Here is a 20,000-nt window from a genome sequence, read left to right as displayed (position 1 = left end):
ATGAACGGCACATCTGGTCTTGCAAGTTAAATACAGCAGGATCTCACTGAGGAGTGTTTGGCTGTTTCTAACCGTGTGTATAGGAAAGGTCGATTTTAATTCATAGAGCAAATTTCGCTCAAAGTTAACTTGATATGTGCTAGATTCAACATACAGAGTAATTTACATAAGATTATAATAAGTAAACAAAAAAAAGATAAATAAATGTATTAGAAAAAACGTTAAAAAAAACATTCGACACAGCCCCTGCTCAGACTCAAACAGAAAGACACACACATACAGTGACCAAATGTAAGAGAAAAGGCTGTGACACACCCCCGGTCATCAGGTAGTTTGTTCCAGAGATCAGCACCAAAATAAAAGTTTCACCATCTGCTTTTTATTCTGGGAACAGTTCAAAAAAGGTCTTATAGGTCTGATTGGATTGTTGTGAGTGAGTATGTCAGAAATAAACTGGTAGCCATCCATTCATAACTTGTTTTTAATGCATTCATGAAGTTAAAGGTGGGGTAGGTAAGTTTCAGAAACCGGCTCGAGTGCACTAGAATTTGAAAGTACACAGCCGAAAAGAATCCGCCCCTTCCTTCAGACTTCCTTACAGAGCACCTTCTCCAACACACATGAACGCCCAATGCACGCCCAATGACGGCACGCCCAATGAGGGCACGAGATACATTTGTGCGTGCACGAGATGGAAGGCTGACAGACAGGGCGGCAATCCAATGGTTGTACTTTTTACAGTATTACGGCTTCCACAGATGACATTTTTTTAATAGATTTTTTGTCAAAGCACTTCAGATATTCATTGCTATCGGGATGTTAAGAGCATTCCATGGAATATAACAAAAAGTGTATCTCGAGCCGGTTTCTCAAACTTACCCCACCTTTAATGCTGGAGCGATACATGTTTGCGTGGCTTTGCATGTACACAGACTAGAGTGAGAAGTCATTAAAGAAATATGCTGATGTCTTGGGTGGGACAGCATAGAAGATCAACAGAAATGGACTGATCTTACAGTAAGTCACCATTTAGCTTCATTCAATTTAAGAACACCTCATCAAGGACTGGCTTACCTAAAGCCAGTTGAGTAGCACTTGAAATGTTTGGCTCTATGAAACCTGATGTACTTATATGATTCTGTTTTCTTCAAGGTTGTGTCTTCCTGGTCGAATGTACTTCTTATACTTATTGTCGCTTTGGATAAAAGCGTCAGCTAAATGCAATGTAATGTAATGTAATGTAATCCTGAACAAACCCTCTCTTTGTTGATGTCTCACCTTCTCTCTCTGTTTCCTGACCTGACACTCATGTGGCCACAAAGCTCATGGACGCACACATAATTCCTGTCCACCACACACTCACCTATTTACTCCTGTTTTTCTGTATCAATGTCAGCCCCCCTTGTTTCTTTTATTTTGCCGTAAATTCCATAAAACCCCGACAGCAGAACAAGGTCTCAAGAACTTATAGGTTAGCCAGACGGGCAATAACTAAAGGAAAGCTGCCTGAAATGAGGTTCTACCTCCAAAAGGGCTGACTGGTTATGAGAGGATAAAAGAATCCTCTTATGTCGGTAAACTCATTACGCCGCCGCTGCCAAGCCAAGCTAGCCCCAGCGTTTCCATGGCAGCTGGTGTTATCTGTGTGTATTTTTGTTGGGACTTGTAGTTTTGGGGTTTGAGTGTCAAAATGAGATTTCTTTTTTTTTAACACCATGAGGTGCAGAGGGGAGAGATAAGAGAGAGTCCCCTCTCAGCGTTAACGAGAGAAAGTAAGAGAGAGAGAGCATTAGCTGCACAGATAGAGAAATGAATGGTCCACACAGCAGTACTGCTCCACCTTTAGCTGCCTTTTACAGACAGTCTGTGCATCTGTGTCCTTCCCATGTAGCATGTGGTTAACTTAGTGGCATTTTTTAAAGATCTACCGCTATATAACAATATCAAAAGCAGTTTGCATTCTTTGCTCAATGTGGCAAAAAACTTCACACACACAATCGAGAAAAATGTGTTAAAGGATGGGTTTGTTTTGGTAAAATAAACTTCTTTACAGTTTCCCAAAACCTGAACTCAAACCTCAGAAAGTATCTTAATTAATGCAGTTTAAAGAAAATGTTGAATCGGAAATGTGCCTCAGCTAACCCAGTTACTGTTCGTATAAGATAAGATAAGATAGTACTTTATTGATCCCAATTTGGGAAATGTTTGCGTTGCAGCAGCATAAAAAGACATGGTATTGTACAATAACAATTCAAAGACTAGAAATAAACAAGAAAGTGCCAAATATACATGTTGAATTTAACAAGGTATTATATATACATAAATATATGACAGATGGAATATGAAATATTGAACAGATTATATAAATGTACAATGTGGTTTTATTCCAAGAGAAACTATGGAGCAGATGACGATGATATGGGATCTAAGAAATGCTAGACTTATCTTCCCATTATTATAACTGTAGCATATAGAACATCAAAAAGATAGATAAAGTCAAGCTAACTACAAGTGACTATTGGTAAAATTGTTGAACTCAAAAGAGAATCTACTTAAAACCACATTTTGTTGTCATGTTTTGACAGTAACATACTTCACTATATTTTATTTAACCTGTATTCAACCAGATAAAAAGCATTGAGATCAAATCTCATTTACAATGCTGACCTGGCCAAGAAGGCAGCGACGTTACACATAACACAGACATATAAAATACAGAGAACACAACTAAGTAAACAACAAAAAGCAGTCACTACATTGTGCACATTTGGGACAGTATAAGAAAGGTACTACTTATTACTGCAAGAGCAGCTGGTGGTAAGGACCTCAGACAACTTCAATTTAAAACAGGCTATAGTGTCGTCAGTTTAAGGCGTGATTGAAGGTCATTCCAAGACCAAGGAACATAATGAAAAAGACTCCTTTTTCCCAGCCTCAGTCCGCACGGCAGGAACCTGGAACCGTGTCCAGGCACTGGATCTGAGGTTGTAAGAGTCACAAACTGGGGCAAATCTGGCACATATATACAGTGGAAGCTTACCTAAAATGGCTTTATACATTAATAAAAACCAATGCTGCATCCTACGCATAGTAAGTGAGGACCATCCAGTTAGGCTATACAGTTTGCAAAGATGAGTCCTATAGGGTGCATTTGATATAACGCAGTGCAGCATGGTAGAGTGGGTCAAGTTTGGCCAAAACAGTGGGACAGGCAAATCTATAGATTGTATCACCGCAGTCCAGCTGGGACAGGAATAAGCCAGAGACCAACCTTTTACGGGAAGAAGTTGAAAAACAACATTTAAGTCTGTAAAGGAAGCCAAGAGTGCATTTCAATTTCTTTGTTAAAACTTCAATATGGTGTTTGAAGTTCAGATTTCTGTCCAACCAAAAGCCCAAATATTTGTATGTATGGACAAACTCTACGAAGACGCCATCAAGGGTGTCAATGGAAAGGCAAGAGGACGCTGACTTGGGAGCAAAGAGCATTGCTTTCGTTTTCTCACTGTTCAATAGCAGTTTCGAATCAATAAGCGCATGCTGTAGCATGATAAAATCAGTTTTTAAATTGGAAATGGCCATATCCAGAGAAGGAGCACATGAGTATACAATAGTGTCATAATAAAAAGAGCAAGGGCCCCAAAATAGAGCCCTGTGGAACTCCCTATATACACTATTGTGTTTCTGTGTTTTACTGGAGAAAATATGTATTTCTTAAAATGTCTACTGATAATTGTAACACTTCAAGAATTTGTACAAGAAGTAGTCGCAGTAGTTTGAGTTAAAGTACAATGATTAATAGCAGCAATAGTTTACTTTACTGGGATCCTCGTAAACAGTAGTATGAGCATTGGCTATTCTACCTGGGGTCTGTAATGCTTTAACAAATGTAGTTGTGGTAATTCATGCAGTAGCATCGGTTATTCAGTAATATTCTGTACAACATGTTATACTTATAAAGCAGCAGTTGTAATACCAGTTGTAATTGATTTGGTATTGATTCCACAGTAGGAAATTCTTCCCTATCACTGAAACATCATAAGCTGTTCAATACTCTCCTACCACTCACACAGTCAGATCAAAATACGTCATCCACATTCAATAACAAACCATCAATAAACCCCACTGAGAAACCCCACAGAAGAAGCTAAAGCCCCCAGGAACAGAAGTTAACAGACTGTAGAATAAAATGTGTAATAAGGACGGAGGGAGCTGTGTTCATTAGCTGATGTGAGGAATGCTGCTTGCTTTGTCTCAGCTGTCAGCTCCAAAGTGTGTGTCCGTCACCGCTCACCTGTGGCGTGTGAATGAAGCTGCAAACATGGCTGCCGTGACCTCGTGTCAGTGTCAGTCTGAGTTCATGTGCATGTCTGTCTGCCTTTCTGTAAACTTGTTTTTAAGTCAAAATGTGCAGTCTTACCTGTAGAGTAACACCTACTGTCATTATATCGCACTAGTTATACAGGTTCAGGAAGTGCTGCTTCAAAATATGCAAAAAGGTGTTATGTTGAAACACTGTAAGGAAAGCACTAAAATACTACTGTGTCACTCAAAAATGTGTTCAAAGGGAACAAAAGGATAATCATGGATCAACTTATCTCTCTTTTCTTTCATTAATACAATCTGATAACTTGTGTTCCCATTACCAATACTGTTGTACGTAATTACTAGAGTTGAATCCTAGGAGAAAGTATTCTATGTATTGATTTCTACACCTTATCAGCACTATACAGAAGCAAAACATCAATCTAAAGTATGCACAATATAGGATACTCTCATCAAATGTATATGAGAAACAAATCTAAAGCTTACTGAACTTCTGTCAATTACATTATTGTAACAGGTTAAAGTGCAACGTTACTATGTCTCGAACACTGTTAACTAGTCCTGTTCACATTTACAGGCTTTTGAAACTGTGAAGCTGCAGCATTTATTTATTTCCAGGCTTAAGTAACACTGGATTTCACTTGTATCTGGCCATTTTCCCACAGAAGTATTGCAACCATGTGACATTTTACTTCATCTACTCTCATTCACTTATGTCACATGAAGGGTAGAGCAGCATGTGTGCAGGTTTCGTCATGTTTCACCTTTTTATATGTCGGTTTTAATGTGAGTAAATATTCAGCACTGATGATTACAAACCTTTGTGTTAACATCTGGTCATTTGAGGATCTTTTCAACCTTCACCGTTAACACGTGTTCTCTCAGGGAGATCGGTGCTTTGTCGTCTCTTATATTCATTGTACTACCTCCTATAGAAAATGGCAGATTTTGCCAGGTAGAAGCCGCCAGTCATCCGTCTGTGCATGTGTGCCTTCATGCATACTTTGTTTGACCCTTAGGCCTATTTATGTCAATCTATTATGTTGCCTCGTCAAGATATGCATCTGTGGTTGTGGTTGGCTCTTTCTTCTTCTTTCATCTGTTCTGTTTCTCACCGTCCCTCCCTGCAGACTCGGGTTACACTCCTCCATCAGATGGCGTTTTGCCTGGCTGAGCTGCACTTGTGGTCCACCAAGAGCTCACTCCAAGTCAAAGGTAGCACTTATCAGCATGTTCAATCTGTCTCCATCGTCCTCTCTCTGTCTTTCTCTCCTCTCTCCGTCTTGCTCTTGCTCTCTCTGTCATCACTCACTTTGTTTTCACACCTTCTCCCCACCTCACCTATATCTACTCTATCAATCTAACTCTCAGTCAACACCAATTCTCACTCTGTCTTTTTCCACTTTCTCTTTGCTCTCTAGAAAAATTGTTCTGTGTGTGTTGCATTAAACATGACATTCTTTATGTTGTTTTTACCACATTAAGCTGAAGTTGTATGTTGTTTAAAGTGATTGGTTAGCATAACCACAAGCAACTAGTTAGGGTTAGCCTCTAACCTAACCCTAACAACGAGACCACACACGTGGACTAATGTTGACAAAGGCATGCAACCGTTCCACACCTGTTGACAAGGAAACAATAAACATGTGTTCAACTTGTGTAGCAATGAGTGCTGCAGGGGAGCATGTTTGGATCAAGTATAAAACTATCATTAGCAAAAAAAAACTAAACATTAAGATTACAAGCTAATCTTTAATTAAAATCTGATTTATTGGCAAATGTTTTTCTGTACTCTCGATGTACTCAAACAGTAATAAACATACAACTAAAAGCAAGGACATCAGAGCTTAAAGGGGACCTATCATGCCAAATTCACTTTTGTACGTCTTTCATATATGAATATGTGTCCCCGGTGTGTCAGGGAACTCACCAAGTGTCAGAAAACACAACCCTCTCTCTTTTCCTCCATACCCAAATCTCTAAAAACGGGGCTGCAACGGATCTGATACAGATTTGAAATATCTCTGACGTCAGAAACGAGGAGCTCCGCCTATATGGGCAACTCTCCACCTATCAGGAGGAGACAGCCACGGCCATTGCTGTTCGAAATCGCTGGAGACGCTGTAGTACATATGCCAGGCCTGTAGGTCTCACAGAATCAGCCCTTGCAAAAACAGGGCTGGAAAAGAGCAAATAGAGCGAAATGAGGCATGGCTAAAATGCATGATCTGTTTGGTATTTTGAAAAAAAAACGTTGCAGACATGTTTTATATAGGTATGGCCCTACAATATATATTTCAAATATAGCATGATAGGTCCACTTTAACGTAAGAAACTTAAAGCCAAAAGCAGAGATAATGTGCGCTACAGATTTTAATTTTAATTTTCAAACGTATTATTCAGATCCAACCAACACTACCTGGAAAGCCGTCAGAAGACTTCATAATATTACATTTTTAGGAATATACAGCAGTATTTGCCTCGGTCCTCTTGAAGAGTGGTGTGTATGATTCATATTTAAGATTATATTCAAGAAGAACAGCTACTTTAGCATGAGCAATTTTATTTCCTTTCAACACGAACAGTAATAAAGACACAATACTTAAATAACATATTGTGTGCAAATGGATCAGTTATGGTAATTTAATGCCACATACATCACCATACATTGAGAAACAATACCGGCCAGCAATGTCCCTGTGAGGAAGAGTGGGTGTGGCGTAAGTTTGACTTGTCTTCAGTTTTTCTGCGTCTTTCTGCCCGCCACCTACTGTATCAGTCCATCTCTTCTGTCAGACGGAAATGCTCTGTTTCTCCATTTTCTCGTTTTCTCCTTCCTTTCATTCTGTCTTGTCTTTCACAGTCTGCTGAGCCTTAGACCAGATAGTGTCTCTCAGTGGCAGACTGTGTGTGTGTTTATGTACACAAAGGTACATCCCAGGTGATGGTGACATATCCTTATTTGTTTGTTTTCTCCCGCTGTGTGTGTCTTGTGCTATCTTGGAAATAAATGTGGAGGGATACATCTGCGCGGAGAAGCCTGGTCACTGAGGTGTGACGCTCCCTATCACCACCGTGCTTACATCATATACATCCACCTCAAAAACAATCATATGGATTCATAAAAGCAGCATCTGCTGTTCAATGCTAGGAAACAAATATGTTCTATTTGTATGTACATGCGTTCATCACGTCTGTACAGCTGCACACCAAAGCAGAAATCTATTACAACTATAAGGTTTTCTAATGTTGGACATTAAGCAGCCTCACAGAAAACCACAACTATAATGTAAAAGAAGGGTTTTGTTTGTTCTTACTTCCATAGGAAACTAGTTTAGCTTTAGGATTAGTTTAGACACTAGAATTTCAGTTAGAAGTTGGTTTACGAGCAGTTTGACATTTGACTTTCACTGTGGAAATTGAAAACATAAATCTGATTTTGAGTACGTTGATTGATTGAAAGTTTAATATTCAACTTCCAGAAGTGTGATATCAAAATTGTACGGCTCCAGTATACACTTAGCATGGACTTCCTACACCTGTAATATATATCTTATTGACTCTAGTACATTCATTTATATCAAATAAAAAGTATCTGCACTCTCATAGATTCATGTTTCTTCAATTAGGAAGAAGTAGATAGATTTGTCATTTAGTTGTTTTTACTTAGTAAGTGAACAAACCATATCAGACAGTAATTATCTTTCAAAGAAGACGCTTTTTATATGTCTTAAAAGATGTCAGTCAAACAAATTGAGTTTGGCCTAACTTCACACAGACTGAGACATCATGCAGATAATTGAAGCCATGCATTCAAACCACTTTCAACGCAAGTGCTTTCCTTGAAATGCTTTAGTCATTGTTTCATAGAAAAAAAGTGTCAGGCTGATATTGGCAGATACTCAAGGTTACAAAATCACTATCCTTGTCAGAATTGGAAAAAGTGTCATCAAGCCATTAGTTATAGTGGTGAGTGTGTTTGTGTGTGTGCCATCAGCTGTCCTGTTGTATTAGTGTGACCTGGCCTCAGGAGCAGCAGCAGTGCAGCGATAAAGAAACGATGTGTTGTGCGAATCTGAGTCTGGCTGCTTATGGTTCTGGGCCTGCAGGAATAACACTGACAAAAAGGCTCCGCTCAGCAGTTTGTGTGTGTTTATCTACTAGTGTGTGTGCCTGCTATGTGTGTGTTGCTCATATGTTTTCCGTATCTGCCTGCTGTGTGTGTCGACTTTTTAATGTATATGTTGCATGTGTGTAAATCAGTCTGTCCCTCAGGTGGGATGGGTTAAGGCACACTCCTGTCTTTATTAATACCCCTCTGCCTCCCCCTCCATCCTGGGCTCGGACTCCCCACGGCCCCCCCTCCCTCCTCCCCCCTCACAGGGTCTTATCTAAACTGTGGTGCTGGCAGACGGGACAGGCCACTGGCTGATAGCGATTGTTTATCCCACGGTGCGAAATTGCTGATCTGTCTTCTGCTTTTCCCTGACAGCTAGATGTTCATCTCTCTCTCTCCCTCTCCCCCCCCCCCCTACAGATACAGATATTGGCACCTATCAGTACTACGATAAAGGAGAGCCAGGTAAATAGTGTTTATATTGGATGTCTGTTTGTGTTTAAGATAAGTTGTATTTGTCTTGTTTTTGGAATGTATGTGATTTCCTTATATATGAAGAAGGGCTTTCTGCTGCCTCCCACGCTGCCATAAGCTGCAAACACACACACAGACGCACAAATTATTGCTCCTGCGCATTTTAAAGTCTTGCCACAGATACACTTGTCCACACAGAGGCTATTAGTATGTAGGATTTGCACCCTAAAGCCCTATATACACACACACATACGCACACACACACACACACACAGACACACATACGTGCAGGTTATTAGGCCTCCCTGGTTCTATCTCTTACACTCCCTGTGTTGCTGTTGACCCGGGGTCTTGCCACACAGCGATATGGAAACTAAACTGTTGACTTTCGTCTAGATCACATAGCAAGAGGCCCCATGTAGTCCGGCCTCCTATTGCCTCGGGCCTATAGGCTTCCCTTACCATCAGGAAGTGCTCACATCGCTCGGATCGCTCCCCCGCGGCCCGAGCACTGGAGGGTCAAGCTGTCTCTTAGTTTGCTTTTTTGACTTTGTGTGTAGTCGTTTTTCTTAGTGAACATGATGCATCTTGAAACATTTTGAGATTTGCACTGAGTGACCTGTGAAAGGTAGTAAATTAGACTCATCATCGGTTTGAAAGACCTTGAAAATGAAACTCGGTGGACTTCATTTGTACTGATAATCGGAAAGTCAAACATATTCAAGTAACTCTTAACTTGGCACTCTTCAATTATAGCTAAAATAATGTGTCTTCCTTTTATATATATATTAGTACATTTTTAAATAAAGTATGGGTTCAAATTTGGGTTATTACTATCTATTTTCCTTTAAAAAAAATACTAGAAATGTGTAATCTGCATCATTATCCTATTAAGGTAGTATGACAAACATATTAGCTAACAGCAGTGGCGGACTGGCCATCGGGACGTTTGGGACGAATGCTGAAGTGGGCCGGTCGGACGATGTGGGCCGGTCGGATAAGTCACTAGCACCCCCCCGTTGACAATTTACTAGTGGTACCGAAGTGGGCCGGTCGAGATGCCCGGGCTGATTTTTAGTCCCAGTCCGCCCCTGGCTAACAGGATCATGTTTCTGGACGATTCATGACTCTTGAAAACTTTTCAAACCCAAAGTCTGGCACTTATAAGGATCTACATTTTCCACTAGTTTCACCAGTTAGTCACTAACTATGTCTGTCTTCAGTTTGGTTTGTGAGTAGGAAGTGTACAAACTGTCACTGATGAGAGCATTGAAAGTGAACCAAAACAGTGAAAATGTGAGCCATAAACCAAAACAATGTGCTCAAAGACTGTCACTAAAAGCAACACTTTTCATTATCTGATCCATTCTTTAAATACAATATTGATGTGAGTTCCTTTAAGGTGTATCATGCATATCTGTAAGAGTGCATAAACCCTCTCCTGCTTTCGTTCTCTCTTCTTAAAGACATTAACATCCCTCTGTCATGTCTCTTCTTCCCCATCAACTCAATTTAAAACATGTTTTAGTGTTTCTTTCTAGTGACGTCTTCATGCTTTTGCTTTTGTCTCAAATGTCCCGCCTTTCTTTCATTCCATTCCTCTTGCCTCGTTTTTTTCTCCCACCATGTATATTTTTGTTCTTTTTCACATTGTGTACAGTATGTCTCTCCCTCTCATCATGGGGTTTTCTCCCTTCTCTCTCATCTGAGAAGCTGCCTTCTCTTTCATTGCAATCTTCAGTGGGGAGACGATGCTCTCGCTCCAAATCCTTTCATTTGGAGGATTACTAAAGTGTGGCTTGATATCAGAGTGGAGGGAGGAGAGGGGGAGGAGGAGTAGGAGGGAGAGACGGAGCAGAATCACTATCCAAAAACATTTTCACTCAGTGCTGTAACGATTGCTCAGGTCATGATAGGATTGCATATAGATTACATTCGATTAGATTACCGTTTGATATATTGAATGAAGACTTTGGCATTCATCCTGGAAATACGAACAAAAAGTATGATTACGTGTGTGCTCAAAACAAAATACTGCCCCAATATTTAGCTTCTATTACATTTCCTCTGTCATCGTTGATATTACATTGAAAGTCCCTGAAAATCTTGAGCATTTATCCAAACAACGTACTATTTCTGAACAAACAAGTAACCAGATGGGCACTCCAGAGCACCTCCGAGGCCGCCCATAAGTGGAACATACAGCGTGTTACGTGTTGTTTTTTCAGATCTGCTCTCAAATTAAATGGTTTCTTCCTCGGCCCATGCTTTACACTTCCACCGAGTTGAATGGAAAGCGGGCCAGCAGTTTACCGTAAACCTGCTGACAGACAGACAAACAGTAACAAACCCTATATTCGCATTTCTCATCACTTTCTTTGATTCACAATAGTTTTTAAAATATTTCTATATTGGCTCTTATTTTACATTTTTATTTTCTTTTACTGTGGTATTTATTCACCTTCCTACATAAGAGCAGATTCCTTTTTGAGGCAATAACCAAACTCTGATCCTGATGTCATTCCCTCAAATGTTAGTTCCCCCCTCTCCCCACTAGAGGTAGACCCAGGCTCATTGGAGCAGCTCTGAGGGTCGCCTGCAGCCAAGCCCCCCCCCCACCCCCCGCCCCAGCCCCAGAGCAGGTGCCCATGTCTGGGCCTGTCTGGCCCCTCACCCCCCTTATCTGATTAATACTACTAATCCTGGAGGTGTTCTGCCTGCCAGCGGCCGGCCACCACACCGTCACCGGCCACGAGGCACGGTTACCCGGCGGCACTTTGCCAACAAGGGGTCTCTCAAAGCTAAAGGGGGATGTTTGAGCTGCAGCTTAGTTTCTCTGTTCCTCATTATCCACATCACATAATCATTTATCATGACCACATGTTTAGGGTCTTTCTTTGTTTGAGATATTTTCTTTTATGACTAGTAGAGTCAATCAGTGTTTAAAACCTAATCAAACAAAACAATATAACTCAAACTAACAGCACAATGGTTTAGGCTTATTAAAAAGTAATGTCATTTAGTTTTTCATGGTTAATGCACTTATTATAAGTTGCTTTGGATAAAAGCGTCAGCTAAATTAATTGTTATACAAACAAATCTGTGTTTTTCTGTAGAAAACCCGGGGGCTATACAATATCTGATGCTTTTTTACCTGAAATCTATTATACGGTTTGATAACTTAGTTCATCAATTCCAAAGCCCCATCAAGTGTAACTTATTAAAATACAAAAAATGTCATGCATCACTTTAAACCAGTCTGCTAGTGGCTTCTTATTTTCCTTTTACTGGGAACCACTGATATTTGTACACTTTGTAATAGCTAAGAAGCTTGTATGTCTTCCCTTACCCTATGGCTATCTCTGGTTTTTTCCACAGTACACCATGTTATTCCAATAATTCCATATGCTGTTTATCTTCCAAATCCAGCCCTCTAATTGGCCTTTTTTATTATTGTCTTCCAGTTAATCCCCTGGAGCATCACTACTACAATGAGAAACTCCATTTCTGTGAAGGTAAGTGCCCAACAGAGGAACTCAAGGAGTGATTTAAACAACGTCATCTTCATATCAATGTGTTTGAGCCCTGACCATCTCACCAGTGGATGACCATCTTCCAGAAATCACTGTCCTACTTCCTCTTTCTCTCCCTCTCTCCCCTCACTCTCTCTGCGTTTCACCCAGTAGTGGAATACAAACACTCTTATCAGGAGACGAACACTCATCCCCTCCCTCCTCTCTCCCCTGACCCCCCCCCCCCCACCCCACCCTCATTTGCATGCATCTGTTTACCTCCTCTTCCCACTCATTCTTATTAGAGAATCCCGCTTCTTTTAATAGTTTGTTTCAGTTAAGATGAAAAGGGGACCGTGTTAAATTAAGGGCTCCATGTTGGAAACAGCAGTCTTGCCTTTCCATTTTTCTCTCACTGAACTTCATGTATGTGCGTGGGCAGAAGCAGATGCACAAATTCAATTAGCTGTTTCTTTATATCCTCTGTTTAACCGCTAGAGATGGAGGGGGAAAGGGAGGGCTGGGAAATTAAAACGAAGGGGCCTTGGTGTTGTACGTGTTGAGATATGTGCTGCTGACTGTGAGGTTGCATTTGGGAGATAACTCAACTCAAGAGCGCCAAAGTCCTCACGATTAAATATTTGCTTCTCCTCGAGGACCACTGTGTGTGTTTTTGAAGGGACATTTTGCTTTCAGTTGAATATTTTCCCTCCTTAAGTGCAGCTGCATCAATCTGTAAGCAGCAGATTTCAGACTTTCGCTGCTTTGGGGATATGGTAGTCAGATAATACTGTATAAGCTACAAATCTCTGTAGTTTCTATATGGTGAAGCAATGGTTTTTACATAAAGTTTTAAAATGTAAGTAAATGAGTGACATAGCTACTGTACTTGGGGATCCAATATGTTGCTGTCAAAAACTCACAAGTGATCTCTACTACCTTATTCTGACGAACAAGATATGTGACGTTTTATTCATTTAATTGAATATGCTTGATTACAATTAATCTATTTAAAGGGGACCTATCATGCAAAATGCACTTTTTGATGTCTTTTTATACATAAATATGTGTCCCCGGTGTGTCAGGGAACTCACGCAGCGTCAGAAAATAAAACCCTCTCTTTTCCTCCGTTACCCAAATCTCTAAAAACGGGGCTACAAACGGAGCTGATCCAGATTTGCGTCCGATATGACGTAATATCTGAAATGTGGATCCACGGCCCAATCAGAAACGTTGCTATCAGAAACAATGCCTGACTGTTTTGGACGTAATATGGTCTGTGTTTACATTAGCATCGCTAACCCTCAGAGCTAACCTGTACTGGAGAGCATGTGTGTGAAGAAGCAGGAAGTAAAAAGGAACTCACCTTGTGGTATAACCGGCAAGAGAGAAAGCCTTTGAGCTCCATACTGTTTCAGAGATAATCCTTGGTAATCCATGATATGGCGTTTCATCACGGCAGCATTTAGTTTAGACAGTAGTTGCTGGGTCCCGCATGAGCTCAGACCCCTCATTTTTATTTTTAAAGCTTTATACCCCAAATCAGCACTTTTGAGACAGGAAGTGAAATAGAGGGATATGAGGCATGGCTAGAATGGGTGCTCTGTTTGGTATTTTGAGCAAAACACTTCATAGACATGTTTTTTATATATTTTATATATCTGAGACCTATGCTATTGCCTAAAAATAGCATGATAGGTGACCTTTAATATCTAGGAGGTGCTCTTGTTCTTTAGTAGCCTGTTGGTTTTAATCAAGGTTTTTTTCTCAGAAACACAGGGTGCATCTTTTGGAAATCTTATATTGCCATCTGGAAAATTCCTCATTTGGGTTTTTTACTTTTGCCGTTTGTTGGATCCTTTACTTGTTACCCTCAAAATAAATCACATTTTTGATCATTTTAAACTAAAGTTGTAGTCAGTCTTGAATGATCTGGTGCGTGTCGTCAAGTCGTATATGATTGTTTTATTGTATCAATGTGTCTTTTCTTCAGTTTTTGTATGTATTTTCTTGTTCAGTTCCATATGTTTTTAAAGGCCCATCCATGGACAGGCATTACAGAGTAGTCTATCAAGCTGTGATATGTAATCTTCAACTAAATAAATATACTCTTGTCTAGTCAATTTAATATAGGAGGATTACATATGCATTAACGGATACCAATGGTGCAAATATGTTTTTTTTTATTATTTAATTATCTTTCAATGAAGTCTATAAAATGGCAGATCATTGGTGAAAAAAGGGTCAATTGCAATGATCCAAAGCTCAAAGGGACATCTTCAAGTTGCATGTTTTGTCCTATCAACAGTCCAAAACCAAAAAGGTAACTATTTGACCTAAATATGACGACAGAGAAGACCAGAAAATCATCACATTTGAGAAGCTAGACTCAGAAAACGTTTTATTTTATTGATAAAAATGATGTGAACGTTTCAACTCAGGTTCGATAAATTGTGCAGACATTGCTCTGTATGCATCCAACAGATTCAGCATTGCATTGTGGGATGCCTGCTTCATGTACCTGCATCTCTTTATTCCGCCTGATTGCTTGTCATCACCCTTTATTCCTCATGTCCCCTCCTTTTCATACATAGATCTCGAGTTTAACCCCTTTACCCTTTCTGGTTGTTGGTGCCACATTCTTCTGAATCCCCATGAGGGCCTTTCTTAAAAATATATACATTTCTCCCGTGTCTAAAAAAAGTTCGAGTCACATGATCTTCAATTCTTCTCGTGTTTTTCCTCCGTAGCTCGCGGCTATTCGTGGACCCCCAGCTAACCGGCCAGACCGGAGAAGCTACGCGATTCGCTGAAGGAGTTGGAGGTGGCCCGCCCCCCCCCTTTGTTAAACCCTCCGTCCCCCCCCTTGTCTTCTTCCTCCTCTGGGGAGTTTCTGAGTTTTCCCTTTCCGAAACCGGCCGATTGATTAACAAATAGGGGCATTCTCTCTCTTCTCTCCCCCGTTTCTTCTCCCCTCTCCCTCTTCTCTCTCATCACCTCTCTTTCGGCCGAGCTCTGTCATCGAGGGGGATATTTGAGGGGATCAGGGGGCTGCAGACTCTTTCCTTCCTTCCCTTCCTTCCCTTCCTCCCCCCCCCCTCCTCTGTACTTGTGGCAGCACAGACCTAGCTTTGTTTGCTGGAACCTGTCTGTGGCTGTTACACACACTCCCCACCTCCCTCCTATCACCCGTAACCATTGTCTGAAACGAGAAACACCCCATCTCACCTCCACACCTCCTCCTCTCCTCCTCCTCCCCCTCCGTCCCTCTCTCCTCCCATCCAATCACCCCAGCTGGGTTTGGAATGTGGCAGGAATGACTGACCTTACACACATTCACAAAACACACACACACACGCTGGCATGCACACAAGAAGTCCTTACCTGCATCCTCTTTCAACTCTCTCCCACCCCTCCCTGAGCAGGAAGTGCTGCAGGGACACCTGTGGTGAGTAGGGTCCGGTGCTGTGTACCAGCAGGATAATTAATGCAAGTATGGGCGGTCACAAAGAGAGGGAAGCCGCAGTGGAATTGTTAGCGGCCAGAGTTCATCTGTTTTCAAACTTCATTAAGAGGCAAAATAAGAAACCACGTTTCAAAATCTCGTTATTAGTTTTTATGGGCACAGAATGACACTCTAAATATAAAGCACAGACAAGGAGCTTTACATACTATCAGCAACCAACAAACAAAACAGAAAAAAGAAAATAGAACACAGCCCAAATAATATCAAGTGTCTTCATTCTCATCAATCATGTTGTAGAACCGATAAGGCTCCAGGGGAAGTCGTAAAAAAGGTTTTCGCAGATTTTTTGTCAAAACGCTAATCCAGTTTGTTTTTAAGGAACAAACGTATCGCTTTCAAGAGTCAAGGTAGAAAGTCAATCATCCTTTCAAGCCATTGGGGGAGAAAGGTGCCACAAGGTTAGAAACCACTCTTTCTGGTTTAGTTCTAACGTGACACAAGGGTCGGACTGGCGCAGTTGGGAATACGTGGGGGCCGGTGCTGTGTGTGGGGGCGGAGGGCCAAAACAAAAAAAAAAGAGTTTATAAGAAATATATAATATATTTCTTTTTTTTTTGGCCTAAATCCTACCGGCCCACATTTGTAAGTGTTCCGGCCGAGCCCAGCCCAGGGTGGGTGTGGCCAGGGTTGGGGTTGTAACGGAATACTGTATTCAGCTCGCGTTACATATTGAAAAAACTAGTAATCTGATTACAGTTACTTTCGTAAACCTGAAGTGAATACATTTTGGATTACTTATTGGAGATTATTGGTGGAAAGATTTCCTCACAACATTTAATATCCATATAACTAAAGTACAGCCGAATCATCACAGCGCACAAAACCTATTACCCCAGGCCGCAGATGGACCAAAAAGGGGAGCGTGTGAAAAAAATGTGCGGGTCCGCTCAGTGAAACAATAACAACGGAAACATTGAGGAACAAAAAGTCTGCGTTTAAAATCGTGTGTGTGTGTGTGTGTGTGTGTGTGTGGTGTGTGTGTGTGTGTGTGTGTGTGTGTGTGTGTGTGTGTGTGTGTGTGTGTGTGTGTGTGTGTGTGTGTGTGTGTGTGTGTGTGTGTGTGTGTGTGTGTGTGTGTGTGTGTGTGTGTGTGTGTGTGTGTGTGTGTGTGTGTGTGTGTGTGTGTGTGTGTGTGTGTGTGTGTGTGTGTGTGTGTGTGTGTGTGTGTGTGTGTGTGTGTGTGTGTGTGTGTGTGTGTGTGTGTGTGTGTGTGTGTGTGTGTGTGTGTGTGTGTGTGTGTGTGTGTGTGGTTAAACACATCAGCCACACCGCTCTTTAGCCTTTCTAATGATTCTGAAGGTAAACACAGTGAAGGCGGTGCGTGAAAGGCACTGCGCGCTCCTCTTCTCAGAGGCTGAGTTAACCCTCCCGCTGCCTCCTGGTGCTGCAGAGATTTCATGAAGTGAAGGAGGTTTTCCTTCTATAAAACAGCTGCGGGCAGCAGATACTGTGAGAGTCACAGACATGAATACATAGATCAAGGCAGACTGGTGCACACACTCTCCTGTTTTGCCAATCCGGTGCTTAAACAAATAGCTCTACACCCCTGGCCGAAATGTCCTTAAAATGAAGTCCGAGTTCGACATTTTAATTAATGTCCTGCCAACACTGGCAGGACAGAAGGCGACACGCCCTTTCTAAGCCATGTCCTCACATCCCAAGCTGCATCCCCAAAAATGTATTATGTTGTTACAACAGGGTTCAGGGGGAGTGGTACGTGTACGCTGTACCCGTAGGATAGAAAAGGGGGAAGTGATGTCTGACTCAGAGGTCGCGCGGCTGTGGAGAAGAACGTGTTGCCCACATTCTGTTACTGAGTTTAGGCTAGTTAGCTAGCAGGTTTATTGTTTTGGGTGCAGTCACTTTTGCCTCCACTTGCTGTTGAAAGAAAAAGTTAATCTGTTTACAGTTCTGTTTTATATGGGTGTTGAAGAAGAATTGGGAGGGATGAAACCCTCTTTAATGGTCACACATGCAGAGCACACAGTGAAATGTGTTCTCTGCTTTTAACCCATCCTAGTACCAGGAGTCTAGCACTAGGAGCAGTGGGCAGCTATTGTACAGCGCCCGGAGGGCAATGGGAGTGAGGGGGGAAGGGGGATGTCCGGTGCCTTGCTCAAGGGCACCACGGCAGGAGGTGAACTGGGACCTCTCCAAGTAGAAGTCCACACTCCAAATAGGTCTGGTCGGGGACTTGAACCGGTCACAGTCCAAGCCCCTACTGACTGCCATAGATTTAGTCCCTAATTTTGCTCTCAAAATGGACCAGATTGATGCATTTAACTTCCGGGGGAGCCTGCCCCCGGACCCCCCTAGAGGAGGTGAGGTCCACCACCTGCCCACACCCCCTGTTAAATTGTCTCACCCACATTGAGGATGCTTCCTACGCCCATGTTTTATTCCATGTGTCAAGTCAGGCAAATTGGGTCCAAATGTTATTGCATCAATGATCTGTTAACATTAAAATCACTAAATATATGCCGTAACTATTTTGCTCTAGGCAACTCAAGGGCTCAGGTAATGTGATTACTATATGAATAATTGTCCAAAATAACATAAAATGCATAGGGTTTTTTGTTAAGTAACATACTTTCGTCGCCGGCTGGCCGATACATGCCGCGCATTAAGTGGGCCTGTCTGTCAATTAATCCCCGGGCCACTTTTTCCCCCCAGTCCGCCCCTGCGTGACATATACATTTTCTACCTGGTTAAACAATTCTATATTGCGCCAGGTCTGTGTGTCTGAACCAAGCGGCAAACTCTGGGGAACAGCCGGGACGCCAATACGGAAGTGCCACACACTGCAGTTCATACATGGGCCGCTAGGGACTGGCTGCAGAAAGGAGCAATTTCCATAGACCCCCATGTTAAAATGCCCAACTTTACAGCAGAAAAAACATGTTTCTACCCATGGATGCAATAAATATTATTATCGATATAGTTAGATTCCACCTTCATGATTATGAATCTGTGAGTGAATTGTTTTCTAACACGACCCTTTTATTTATATTAGGTCTTAACGTTTTGCATAAATGAGGGCGTGGTCACTTTGATGGACATGTACATGCCTCACTGTCAGCTAACAGCAACTTGTCCATTCTGCTAGGCTACAACCATAGAGGCTACAACGTTAGTTAGTCATAGTACTGTACTTGACCCTTTAGCTTTAGCCGTGTTCGTGGTGATTGTGCCTTTTAGGGAATATTGTTACAAATACCAGACAATTAAAATGTCGTGCTGTGCGCTTGAATGTACTAACAGAACTTCCAAGAAGTCTAAAATGATAATATTATACATGTTAACCCCGTTCGCAGGTGTTTGTGTGCTTGGTAGCTTAGCTTGTTACTTATTAGCCAGCTAAGGACGTAACCCTTTATGCATACATATACATTTTAGTTTATGATTCAGCCTTGGGTAAGACTTTTATAGTCTATGGCTATGACGCCCATAATGCTAAACGGGAGCAAATGTTAATAGGGGACCCAATTATCCCAGTGGTGGCCGCCGGAGCTAACGGAGCAGCAGGGGGCTAGCTCCAGCCGGCGTCCCGGAGCTAGCCCACTGCGGCTCCGTTAGGTCCGGGCGGTGGAGTCCGTCTTTTCTCAACGTGTGAATGACAAGCATTAAGAATAACAAAATATAGCTAATTCTCTTGCAGGTTGTCTCATTTGATTATGAATGTAACGTTTATATAGGGGAACTACACTGTTAGCAGTAACTTGGTATGCATGTATTTCATGTTAGCTTAGCTTCTTAGCCTGAGCTAGCTCTGTTTACTTCCAGTTCGGAGGCAGCAGGTCCCGCCTCGGCTCCGCCTCTTTGCCCCTTGGAGCAGGCGGGATTAGACTCTGACGTCACAGTCGAGCCGTTAGTGGCCGACTCCGCCTACTAAGGGCTTCACGGCAACTCTGCAGAATCCTATGGGTGACGTCACGGACACTACGTCCATTTATATATACAGTCTATGGTCTGAAACTACTGGTTGCATTTGTTGTTTGGACCCCGGTTCACTTTCTTCTTGGTATTTCTCTCTGTTTATCTGTTG

At 41.8% G+C, this 20,000-nt stretch overlaps 1 protein-coding gene across 1 annotated transcript in view; it reads left to right on the top strand.

Annotated features, from left to right (window-relative positions):
• The window catches only part of wdpcp (WD repeat containing planar cell polarity effector), a gene marked incomplete in the record, with an annotated part of 85,909 nt that overhangs the window by 17,247 nt on the left and 48,662 nt on the right, over positions 1-20,000 (top strand). The window contains 4 exon segments of the mRNA XM_034209956.1: positions 5,457-5,541; positions 8,864-8,908; positions 12,382-12,432; positions 15,180-15,204. Coding sequence (XP_034065847.1) covers positions 5,457-5,541; positions 8,864-8,908; positions 12,382-12,432; positions 15,180-15,204 — 206 coding nt within the window.

The sequence above is a fragment of the Gymnodraco acuticeps genome, unplaced genomic scaffold, assembly GCF_902827175.1.
Source record: "Gymnodraco acuticeps unplaced genomic scaffold, fGymAcu1.1, whole genome shotgun sequence".
In the NCBI taxonomy this organism is placed as follows: Eukaryota; Metazoa; Chordata; class Actinopteri; order Perciformes; family Bathydraconidae; genus Gymnodraco; species Gymnodraco acuticeps.
This window is presented reverse-complemented; position numbering and strand designations above follow the sequence as displayed.